General features: G+C 41.5%; 1 protein-coding gene across 1 annotated transcript in view; it reads left to right on the forward strand.

Moving 5' to 3' along the window:
* Positions 1–13,551, forward strand: part of LOC124280067 (calpain-9-like) — a 53,694-nt gene that overhangs the window by 23,216 nt on the left and 16,927 nt on the right. Inside the window, exons 4-6 of the mRNA XM_046715947.1 lie at positions 1,280–1,384; positions 7,374–7,527; positions 9,924–10,101. Coding sequence (XP_046571903.1) covers positions 1,280–1,384; positions 7,374–7,527; positions 9,924–10,101 — 437 coding nt within the window. The remainder of the gene's footprint in view (positions 1–1,279; positions 1,385–7,373; positions 7,528–9,923; positions 10,102–13,551) is intronic.

The raw sequence follows: 13,551 nt of genomic DNA on the forward strand, positions 1-13,551 counted from the left end.
TTTATGACTTGTTTGACCCACTATATCTGCCAGTCGAAAGCCAATTAATGTCGAATGAACCGTAAGCCCATGCACCCACTATGACGTCACTTGACAACAGAACTGATAGTGGCCCGTCGTTAAGGTTGAGCGGTCCAATATCATTTGCAGCGGCCCGCAAATTTCTGATAATGGGAGGGCCGTTTCATGATAATTCCATGTATTTTAGCTATAAATGTCGGTAGTCTGTTGATGATAGACATTAAATAATCCAGAGACTGGGCATGAGCATCGATCTACGCAATTCGGATGCGATGACATGTGTCAACCAAGACAGCGAGCCTGACTACCCGATCCCGTTAGTCGCCTCTTACGACAAGCATGGGTTGATGCATTCTCTTCCCACAGAGTTTACTTGTCATATCTTCCTACGAACCTCTGTTCTAATACGGCCCTTTCATGGTGCGAGTGTTCAGGATTCGTGATTGGTTGCAATCAGATTTAGTTGTGCAGTCAGCGACGTTGTTTCAAAAGTGATCATTCGCAAGGCCTCGGTAATTTCCGTATGCTTTGGGAAAACTAGAATCTCTTCCCTTGCGCTATGCGCAAACGTTTCTTCTAGACAGAACTCAGTCATGTAATGGCGGATCAATGGCGTCTCCATCGCCCTCGTTGACAACGGACAGCTAGCCATTGTATGTCTTGTGTGTCACATCAACACAAGTCCCCGGTAGATGAGGGATATTTGTGACCCCACATTTGCTTGTATTAGTCAAGTTGGATCTAAGTCGATGCAACACGTGTTCTGATTGGATAGAAAGAAGGGAGATAATTCGTGTTGCGATTTTTTGCCGCTAGGGGATTTTACGAGTACCGGGAAATATGACCGTATTAGAACAGAGGTTCGTATGAAGATATGACAAGTAACCTCTGTGGGAGGAGAATTTGGTTGCTGAAGACCAGTTCTAACCCGTATGTGGCTGTGGTGTGCCTAGAACATTACTGAATGTACTAAACAAACCTGATGGGGTAGAAATACTCTACAACTGGAATAGTCCTGGCTGTGCTGGTGTCAAACCATACCCCGGGGGCAGCGACCAACCTGTTCCTAAACCTCATTACTATTAGTAGGTTCCCCTCTATGGAACTTTGTTACTAAAATTCGCTTTTGTCTATATTGATTTTCTTGACATAATGTACTTATATTTTCGCCCATATTTTACTCTGATTTAGCAGCTTGCCAGGGTTTAAGACTTTTCTGATTTCCGTCAGTTGCATGCTTTTTTTCCATCTCATCAAGGTGACTGTTGGTTCGTGGCCGGAGCTGCCATCTTAGCGACCTCGCACCGGAAGCAGCTGGATCGGGTTGTACCACGTGACCAGGGCTTCGGAAATGAATATGCAGGTGAGCAAAATATAATCAGTTATCAAACGCGTATTGTGTGTCACATAACAGGGATCTTCCACTTTAGCGGCTGATAGTACGTAACACTAGTTTTTGACATTACAGGGATTTTCCAGTTTAATTTTTGGTGGTACATAACATAGTCTTTGACATTACAGGGATCTTCCTCTACTACTTTTGGTGGTACATAACATAGTCTTTGACATTACAGGGATCTTCCACTTCAACTTTTGGTGGTACATAACATAGTCTTGGACATTACACTGATCTTCCACTTCTACTTTTGGTGGTACATAACATAGTCGTTGACATTACAGGGATCTTCCACTTCAACTTTTGGTGGTACATAACATAGTCTTTGACATTACAGAGATCTTCCACTTCTACTTTTGCTTGTACATAACATAGTCTTTGACATTACACTGATCTTCCACTTCTACTTTTGGTGGTACATAACATAGTCTTTGACATTACAGGGATCTTCCACTTCAACTTTTGGTGGTACATAACATAGTCTTTGACAATACAGGGATTTTCCTCTTCTACTTTTGGTGGTACACAACATAGTCTTTGACATTACAGGGATTTTCCACTTTAACTTTTGGTGGTACATAACATAGTCTTTGACATTACAGGGATCTTCCACTTCTACTTCTGGTGGTACATAACATAGTCTTTGACATTACAGGGATCTTCCACTTCTACTTCTGGTGGTACATAACATAGTCTTTGACATTACAGTGATTTTCCACTTCACCTTTTGATGGTACATAACATAGTCTTTTACATTACAGGGATCTTCCTCTTCTACTTTTGGTTGTACATAACATAGTCTTTGACATTACAGGGATCTCCACTTCTACTTTTGGTGGTACATAACATAGTCTTTGACATCACAGGGATCTTCCACTTCTACTTTTGGTGGTACATAACATAGTCTTTGACATTACAGGGATCTTCCACTTCTACTTTTGGTGGTACATAACATAGTCTTTGACATTACAGAGACCTTCCACTTCTACTTTTGGTGGTACATAACACTAGTCTTTGACATTCCAGGGATCTTCCACTTCTACTTTTGGTGGTACATAACATAGTCTTTGACATTACATTGATCTTCCTCTTCTACTTTTGGTGGTACATATCATAGTCTTTGACATTACAGTGCTTTTCCACTTCTACTTTTGGTGGTACATAACATAGTCTTTGACATTACAGGGATCTTCCACCTCTACATTTGGTGGTACATAACACTAGTCTTTGACATTACAGTGATCTTCCTCTTCTACTAGTGGAGCGGCTAAGATCAATTTTTCATAAGAATTGTGCATTTGATGATAAAAGCACCAAAATCGGTCATCATATAAAAGAACATATCCGAAATACTTTCAGATATGGAGGCACCTCAAATTTTGTATTTTGTGCGCATGCGCAGTACATAAACTCCGACATACTATTTTCAGCGTTTCCCCTTCGATCTTTATTATTGCCATTCATTACACACCTATAATTTTCATAAAAAGTGATTTACAGGTTCATGAAAAGACAAAAAATACATAATTTTAGAATAATACAAAACATTTTGAAAAAATTAACACTCCCTCTTCCCAAAATGGCGGCTTGCAGACAACTTTTTGGACTATTGAACTCTTTGAGAAAATGTGTGCATGCTTGGGATTTATCTGATTACAAATGACTGAAAATAAGCATAATACGTGACAAAAGATATGCAGCACAATAAAAAAAGTCTTGGATATGTTTAACAATCAAAATCTATGTGATTATTCCCCAACTTCATGGCTCAAGGGCAAACAAGGGAGATACTTTAGATTGTCTTTCACAAGGGAGCAGTCATATTTTCCGGTACAAATCATACTTAATTGGTTTTATTGTTTAATGGTAAATATCAATTGACTAAGTGCAAACATTTATCCTGACTCATACTGATTGCTTATCTGATCTCATTTGCGAATAGTAGTGGAAAATCAAGTGCTTGTGTTCCCCTTCAATAGAAAAAAACACATCTCACCCCAACACATTCCAAGCTGCATATGTGCAGTGGACGCACTTGACCAAGCCTGTCACTCTTCATACTCACATAATAGTGCCAACAGGGTTAGAATCGTATCATGGAGGCCCAACATCAATCTACGATGATAAATACCAGCTAACTTGGATTGCAGACGGGTTACCCATAGCTTCCCCATCGAAGGATCGTCCTCCTTCACCTTACCACCAACTGGAGCAACTTTTTGCAAGTCATCAAGAACCAAAGCTACCAGAAAGCAGGGTCTTCCCGGCCTCACCATGTCCAGATCCATCAACAAGGCGATGACATCACACTTCAAAGATCCACAGTCCGACAAAGAACGTATGCTTTTGTCCATGGTCATCCAGGAGAAGTACCAGAAGTCTATCTCCGACCAGATCTGCTCAGCATCGGCGGGACTCACCTTGCTACATAGACAAGGAAGTATTGGCCAAAGTGGGACCTTCTGGAAGACCCATTCATCACACAAATCTTAAGGAATAGATATACCATCCAGTGAACACGACGCCACCGCTCCACTCTATCTTCCGCAGATACATTACGCAGAAACCCTACAACCAAGGATCACAGATGCGATAGAGTCACTTCTATCCAAAGAAGCAATAAACCTCAAGAGGCACTCGACCCAGGGTTCTGCTCCCCAATTTTCTTAGTCCAGACTAATATGAAGACGTTCAACAATGATTACTTATTGAAGACAGAGAAGTTCGGAATTCTCTACCTTCTACAGCTGAAGCAGATGATAAGACAAACAACTTTCTGGCAAGCATGGATTTAAGGGATGCATATCTGCATATACCAATCCACCCAGGGTCCAGGAAGTATCTACGATTCCTGTTCAACCATAAAAAAAACAGTGGAGGGCAATTTCATGGCCCGTGCTTATATACATGGGTAACCAAGCCTATCGTGAGCTTGCTTCAACCTTCCTTCAGGGTAATTTGATGCACCTTCTACCTAGACAATGGCATTAAATCACTTCAACAAGCCGTTAAACTCAAACGTCTTTTGAATTACACACTACGATTGCTGCCCAACGTCATCCCAATCACTCACGAAGAGGGGCAGACTGCAACTACGACCCATCCAGAGGTAACTAGCCTGACTGCTGGTCCAGCAGGACTTCAGACCAAACCTACCACATCACCTACCAGAGTATTTCCAATGGTGGACGATGAAATCAAAGGTTTGCGCAAGGACCTTCTGGGCGAGCTAAGCTTCAACCTGCATCTGTGAGTAGACGCGTCTCTACAGGATTGGGGAGCACACCTCGACACAGAGGTAACCTCAGGGCTGTGGTCTCCAGAAGAAAAGCTACTTCATATCAATCACCGAGGTTAGGCAGTTATTCGAGCCATTAACCACTGGGCCCCTCGACTGTCCAATCATTCATTGAAGACCAGGACAGCCAACTCATCCAGCTAGCAGGCAATCCAGTTCTAAAACTTCCAGATTGGTCAAACCTTCTCACTAATCCTCACATGAAGCAGCAGCATCAAAATCCGAGTGCCTTTGATCTGCACGCATGGAGCATATCAAGAAGAACTTTATCAGGTGGCGGCTATTCCAGCAGAGCAGAATTCTTTCGGTCTTTATGCAGATCTACCTGAAGCCTGTATGATGATAAGTGGAAGAGTCTTGACTAATTTGCCAGCAGTAAGGGGATTTCAGCAGATATACAACCTCAGAACCTCAAAGAATCTCAAGACTGGGCTCTTAGCACCCATCAGTTCTGTCATCAACATGGTGAAGGCTCTAAAGTCACTCAGAATTCCATTCTATAGACCTCAGCCTCACCAGATTTGATAAAGGTCCCAATACTTCCGTGCATCTTGGCCTCCGTTTGGATTTTATTGCCAAAATCAGCCAGACGGACAGTTTCATATCCCACTATTATCTTCAATAGAACGAGCATCAGACGTCAGAAGTTAAGATGACTCTTCATCCCGCTCATGAGAGATGTCACAGCAGAAGTATCCAAAACAACTACATATCCTTCTGGATGAGATCGGTAATACTTCCAGCACAGAGATGTAGGCTTAGAACCTCCCTCAGCTTCAAACCCACACGAAGTAAGAGCACTATATGGCAACTGCTCCTTCCCTGCCATCATGGAAGGATGCTTTGGGAATATTTTTCTTTTTATGTTCAATTACTTTTTTTGAGATTATTTGCGAAGAAAAATTCAATTCATGCCATCCCATCAACACATGTACAGCATGTCAAAAGGGCAGCTTACCAGGCAGGTCATGTGTGTGGTCAGTCATTCTTCCACAGCCTGAACTCCCATCTCCAAGTGAGTGATACAGAAGGAAAGTGGACAGTATGTTCCCTACTGGACGACACTACACCAGAATCTTGTCAGGAGTTGGTATCGTGTCAGTACAAAGGGATGTAACAACCGAAGCAAGTGCAAACAGTCCTCACTTACATGCACTGGTGCGAGAGCCAGTGTTCATAACATTGATTCAGCTATGTTTTCAAGATGTTTAAAGAGTATTTTGGGTCAGTATATTTAGAAAAAATCGTCCCATTATTGTACTGTGGCAGGCCCAAAGCTATTACGGGATCCAGAAAAGGCAAAATATTATTTGTCTACTGCGCATGCGCAAATTGAAATATTTTGAGTGCCTCCATATCCTAAAATGTTCACTATGTATCAATCTATAAATGTGCAAAGTGTCATGCTTTTATCATTAAATGCACATTTTATCTGCTTAGCCGCTCCACTATACTCCTGGTGGTACATATCATAGTCTTGGACATTACACTGATCTTCCACTTTAACCTTTGGTGGTACATAACATAGTCTTTGACATTACAGTGATCTTCCACTTCTATTTTTGGTGGTACATAACATAGTCTTTGACATTGCAGGGATTTTCCACTTCTACTTTTGGTGGTACATAACATAGTCTTTGACATTACAGGGATCTTCCACTTCTACTTTTGGTGGTACATAACATAGTCTTTGACATTACAGGGATTTTCCACTTCTACTTTTGATGGTACATTACATAGTCTTTGACATTACAGAGATCTTCCTCTTCTACTTTTGGTGGTACATAACATAGTCTTTGACATTACAGGGATCTTCCTCTTCTACTTTTGGTGGTACATAACATAGTCTTTGACATTACAGAGATCTTCCACTTCTACTTTTGGTGGTACATAAAACTAGTCTTTGACATGTCAGAGATTTTCCACTTCTTCTTTTGGTGGTACATAACCCTAGTCTTTGACATTACAGGGATTTTCCATTTCTACTTTTGGTGGTACATAACATAATCTTTGACATTACAGGCATTTTCCTCTTCTACTTTTGGTGGTACATAACATAGTCTTTGACATTACAGGGATCTTCCACTTCTACTTCTGGTGGTACATAACATAGTCTTTGACATTACAGGGATCTTCCACTTCTACTTCTGGTGGTACATAACATAGTCTTTGACATTACAGGGATCTTCCACTTCTACTTCTGGTGGTACATAACATAGTCTTTGACATTACAGGGATCTTCCACTTCTACTTCTGGTGGTACATAACATAGTCTTTGACATTACAGGGATCTTCCACTTCTACTTCTGGTGGTACATAACATAGTCTTTGACATTACAGGGATCTTCCACTTCTACTTCTGGTGGTACATAACATAGTCTTTGACATTACAGGGATCTTCCACTTCTACTTCTGGTGGTACATAACATAGTCTTTGACATTACAGGGATCTTCCACTTCTACGTCTGGTGGTACATAACATAGTCTTTGACATTACACTGATCTTCCACTTCAACTGTTGGTGGTACATAACATAGTCTTTGACATTACAGGGATCTTCCACTTCTACTTCTGGTGGTACATAACATAGTCTTTGACATTATAGGGATCTTCCACTTCTACTTCTGGTGGTACATAACATAGTCTTTGACATTACAGGGATCTTCCACTTCTACTTCTGGTGGTACGGGGAGTATAAGGAAATCATCATCGACGACTACCTCCCAACCAACGGCCACGGCCTCATCTTCTGCCACAACAGGGAACGCACCAACGAGTTCTGGTCCGCCCTCATGGAGAAGGCCTACGCCAAGTAAGTCATCTGCAGGTTCTGCCATCATTCCGGTCTTCATACCCGATGGGGTGGGACGGTGGGGGTGTGGTAGTCTGGTTGAAGGATTCGCTCGTCAATCTGTCAAACCGATTTCTCGTGTCCCCTGGTATTCATTACTGGCATAATGCTAGAAGTTGTGTCAACCCTCACTCTCCTAATATCAGATAGGACACATTGGATAAGTTAATACATGTTGCTTTACCCCGCAGTCAGTATATATCAAATATACACAAAGAACTTAGTTAAGCACCCCCTGACATATCTCACGATTGAATGAGCCCCGGCCTTAACCCTTTGGAGCATATCTGGAACATGATTGGTCGTCGTGTGCAGCAAAGGGATCCTCCTGTACAGAACCTGGCCCAATTTTTCACACGAAAAATATTGTAGACTACTCCTTCAGAAGATCAGGAGGCTGACAGGTGGTATGGGAGGGTGCTGGCGGCCATACAGTCACATGGAGGCTACACTCGGTATTGACCTTGAATCGTGTAAGACACGCAAAATGACATTTTAAATGTTCACATTCACTAATAAATTCAACATTAAACATTCCACGACCATACTTGTACAGATATGGTTTTGTATGAAAGTCAGTGTGTTTTTTTTAAATGGGGAACTATCATCATAAAATCAACATGGATTCCAATCATTTTGTCGTTTTGTCAAAGGATCATATGGATCAGAAAAACTCATGTTATTTTCATTCCAAAAATACAGGGGGTGCTAAGTTAAGTTCTTTGTGTATATATCGTCGTTGCAAGTAAATAGTCGAGTCTGGATCGAGCAAACCAGTAGCTGTAACACACACAGACCCCTTCCCCCGGCATCAACACACGTGACACCGGGTGTCATTACTCACCTTCATTCAAACTGTCTTTTACGTTTGTCTTTAGACTTGCACAAGTCTCTAATGTAATAGTTTATAGTTTAAATGGAAATTTCTGAAAACATATAAATAACAGACTAGCGTCCTGTACTGTCCACGTATCTAGACTTGCCTATCAAAAGGATAGAATTACTATACATCCATGGGCTTAGCATTCTGCACAGCCTTGGAGCAAGGCTAATTTGTCTTGTACTTGGGTAAACGAGTGTGTGAGTGAGTATGGTTTTACGCCGCTCTTAGCAATATTCCAGCAATGTCACGGCGGGGAACACCAGAAATGAGCTTCACACATTATACCCATATGGGGAATCCAACCCGGGTCTTCGGCGTGACGAGCCAACGCTCTAACCACAAGGCTACCCCACCGTCCCCTTGGGTAAATGAGCAGTTTCCGAGTACTATTCATATTCCCCCAAAATGGTTGACAAGTCGCGATTTGCGTTTCGTATGCTTTTCAGAATTCTGTGTTTGAATCCCATGTCGACTTCACTGTCAGCACTAAACCCGTGGGATTCAAAAAGTTATATCATTTTTATGTACGCTATATAAGTTATATAAGATGGTAAGCCGTGTAATATCTAAAACACGGATAGAAGCGTCGTTAAATCCAATTCAACTCACTCTCTCACGATATCCGACCGCCTCCGTGGTGTAGTGGTTGGAGCGTCCGTCCGCCCGGAGAGCGGAAGGTCGCGGGTTCGATCCCCGACCGCGTCATACCAAAAAGACGTTAAAATATGGTACTTGTTGGTCCCTGCCTGGCGTTCGGCGTTAATGGGTACAACAAGGACTGGTCGGCTCGGAGTCAGTATAATGTGTCTGAGTGGGGTATTCATGCTTCACTGCGGCATGGTATCTCAGTGGGCTAGCACTATAAAACCAGCTTCAGTCTGGGCTAGTACAAGCAGCCGCACATACACATACACACGCATGCACGTCGTCATATGAGCGAAATATTCTCAAGCACGACGTAAAACCCAATTTCACCTCACCTCACCTCTCACGATATCCATGACAGTACTATACATTGTATCTGTAGTCCGTTTCCCAGGCCATACAGAAATATATTAAAAGATGAGTGGAACTCAAGCCTAGAATGATAAAATAAGTCCAGACTGCCGCAGAGCCAGGAATTTAGATTAATGTTTGTTATCTAACGCCACACTCAGCAATATTCCAGCTATGGCCGCAGTCTGTGAATAATCGAGTCTGGACCAGACAATCCAGTGAAGAACATCATCAGCATGTACGCAACTGGTGTACGATGACATGTGTCAACCAAGTCAGCGAGCCTGGCGACCCGATCCCGTTAGTCGCCTTTTACGAGGAGCATAGTTTCCGAAGACCAATTCTAACCCGGATCTTCACGGGTGAAAGGGACCTAGAATTGAGTTCCTGATTAGTTTTTGGAGTATCTTTAGGAGTAGATTTATTTTTAACTTACAAAATGTTATTTCTGGGACTCAATGTCTGTCTGGATTGTCAGACTCAGGGGCAGCTATGAGGCTCTGGACGGGGGGAAGCTGCAAGACGCACTGGTGGATTTTACTGGAGGAATATCTGAGGCCGTCGACATCCGGGACAAGGGGAAAATAGCGAAGAATATATTTGAGATGCTCTTCAACTCCTTCAAGATGAACTCGATGATTGGAGGAAGCATATTCGTAAGTATTAATTTGTATTTTTACACTCAACACTGGTGCTCCTCTTTCAGTTTTCATCATCATCATCACCATCACCTTCATCGTTATCATCATCATCATCATCACCACCGCCATCATCATCATCATCATCATTATCATCATCGTCGTGAAATGAAATGACGTGAAAAGATGGTACAACTTGGCTTTGACATAAAAGGGATATTAAAAGGACCTTTAGTCTCAGAGTCAGTATACTGTTTCTGAGCCACGTGTCCTTGTTGAACTGCGGCACGGTATCTCATTTGACTGGCACCATGTCGGTAATAATGATTGAACCGACCACCTACATGAACACGATGTGCTTTCACGGTACTATACATCTGCGATCTTTGTAACGTGAAGTTAAACTCTATGTAACCGCCTCACCTCTTTTCTCATCCATCATTACCATCATGATTATTGTTATTCGTGGGGAAGATGGGCATCGGATATTATGTTATTACTAGCATTAAATTGTGTGATGCAGATATTCAACTGACGGTCAAAAAGAAAGTACACACCTGATTCTTTTGTAAAATATTTCCTTTAAAACAGCATTAATATTTAAAAAGTGTTTTGATTCTGTCACAAACATTGTGCAAGTGTTTCCAAAACACCACAGGTATTGTACCCATTTACAACATTGCTAGCAAAATATGTATGGTTTTAATGGGAACAGTCCCAAAACACCAGGTGTGTACTTTCTTATTAACGTCAGTATATGTATCATTTACTAACATATAGGGACTTAGAAAAAGGTACACGCCAAGGGTTTGGGATTATTTTCCTAAAATATACCGTAAATGCTTTAAAATATGTATTAATTGTGACATAAGATTATACACATTGTGTACGTGTTGACAAAGCGCCATGTGTACTTTCTTTTGTAAGTCAGTTTAGTTGGCTCGGGCGTGGTGGGGATCAACAGTGGAGAATGTTAAAGGCACAATGTCACACCACATTTCTCTAAAAATACATAATGCTATTCTCTGAATAATACTATCAGCCCTCAGGGAAGCTACTATATAATTTATTCATTTTTTCTTTACCTATTTAGGTTACAATATTAAATTTGAAAAGTTGCATTAAATCGACTCTCGCCCTCTACAGGCCGGACATTATTTCAAACGAACCCCATAGAGTTATGTCCCTTGGAGCGCTCTTTACGAATATCCTACGCACAACTTGTGATTGAAACCAGTTCGGCAAACACTGACAACACCACGTGCGACATTTTCAGATGTACGGAACAATTCTTTACATTCCATATATGGCAAGCGTTATCTGTTTGGAAGCAGTTCGCCTCGAAGTTTCAATTACGACTTCAGACAAGTCGTAATTGACAATACGTCTTTTATTGCATCAATAGGAAAGTGAGGGCATATGCCCCCAATATATAAAATATAGGCCAAAAAATTGTCGAAAATATGTGACATTGTGCCTTTAACTTGACTTTACAACACTGTTGAGCCTGTATCATCAATTTGATGACATCAAGTGGGTGATGGTGGATGAGTTGTCCTTAGGTCCATGTCAGAGAGATGCATTCTGATGCCTGAAGCATGTGCAGCTGGGTTCACTCACATTGTGTCTACATGACATTCTGCCTACAGTCCTGAAACATATATAGGGAGTTGCACATTGGCAATGGCAAGTGAAAACAGTCATCATCCCCATGTCTACATGGTCTGATCCAATTAAGTAACAGATAAAAAGAACAACATTCAGAGTTCATCATTTATTAAGATGATAATAATAGCATCAAACGTAGCATTATTTAAAGACACTTTTCATATCCATCATCTCTACACAAAATATAGTTCATTAAAGATCGCGCTTGAGGAGATGGCTTGCAGCATCGAGGACCTGTAGCTTGGGTTCGCGACCTTCTAACAAGTGCAATATGGAACAAGTTTTTATGGATAACAACTTCTTTATTTCGTGAGTGTGACGTTCCGATACAGATTCCTGTACCGTTGTCAAGCAAGAGTGAATATTACGTCGCACTCACAAAATAAAGAAGTTGTTCTAAAAATGCCACTCAAACAACTTCTAACAAGTGGTTCATAAGTCTCTGCAGCCGACAGTCAATTTCTCTATATATCCGTTTTCTGTGCACTGGAGCTGCACCAAGATCTAGTTGGGCTCTTTTCTTTCTGTTAGCATCCTCAATGCCTTGTAGATGACAGATGAATTCAAAGACATCGTGATGTGCTTTTCTCAGTGATTTGTTTAATTGAGACGGTTTCTTAACTTGCTCGTGAAGCGAAGACTCTCAGCATCTTCAATCTTGGGGTGACTGTACGGGGATGCATTTCTCACATAGTCATGATGGCAAGGCGACCTTTACAGTTAGATAGGAAGCATTTCCAGTGTGTGGCAGAGAGCGTGCTGACCTCCGGTCTGAGAAGAAATATACTCTACTCTCTGAAGCTCTACCATTGTACAGTTTAAGTGAGAAACAGTATCTAACTCTCTATCAAATTCTATATAAAGGACTTTATTCCTTTCGTTTTGACAGTACAGCTCCATAAGCCCAGAGGCCAGTTGTAGCTTGGTAAAATGTGTTTATTTAGTCTATTCCTAATCAACTAAGTAAAACAACATTCTTAAAACGACTGTGTATTTAGTCTATTCTTAATCAGTGTTGGATTAGACAGAGTCTACTGTATATGTTTTGGCCTGGTTTCTGGACTGGTCTATTTGTCGTTATTGGGTGATGAAGGGTGTTATTATTTGTCAAAGTGCCTACACATGCAGAACCTACAGACTGTAATATGTTGTTTTAAGACAGTAGGCAGAAGGGCATGTAGGCACACTGTGAGGACACCGTAGTATTGACTTGGATCGATGAGGATGACAGCTTATGCTGCATGTAACGGTAGCACAGAGACACTGCAACAGTAACATAAACCGTTCTTACACACTGTATGCTTTTATAGTACCGGTCATTGCGTGGAGCAAGGTATATATACAGTAGCTTGTAATCTAACTATATATTTGCTTTATTTATATACAGCTCGTGTCTGTAAAGACTGGATTGTTGGTGTGTTGTTTTACGCCGCACTCAGCAATATTCCGGCTATATGGCGGCGGTCTAAATAATCGAGTCTGGACCACACAATCCAGTGATCAACAGCATGAGCATCGATCTATGCAACTGGGATACGATGACATGTTTTGTATATAAATGAGACTTCCTACATGTCTCGTGTTGTTTAATTGTTCAGAGCATGGGCCCAGTTGCTCCGGTTGGCTGTGCCGAGTTGCACATAATCAATTAAAAACATCGGTATATATCACATTCTAATGTACTGCGCCATAATTCACCGGGGTGTTCCTACATCGTACACACACACTCAATACTCCTCACTGTTAAACAGGGGGCAGTGGGGTAGCCTAGTGGTTAAAGCGTTGGCTCGTCACGCCGAA

Source organism: Haliotis rubra, unplaced genomic scaffold (genome assembly GCF_003918875.1).
Source record: "Haliotis rubra isolate DU_JTF1 unplaced genomic scaffold, ASM391887v1 Scf1072, whole genome shotgun sequence".
Classification (NCBI taxonomy): domain Eukaryota; kingdom Metazoa; phylum Mollusca; class Gastropoda; order Lepetellida; family Haliotidae; genus Haliotis; species Haliotis rubra.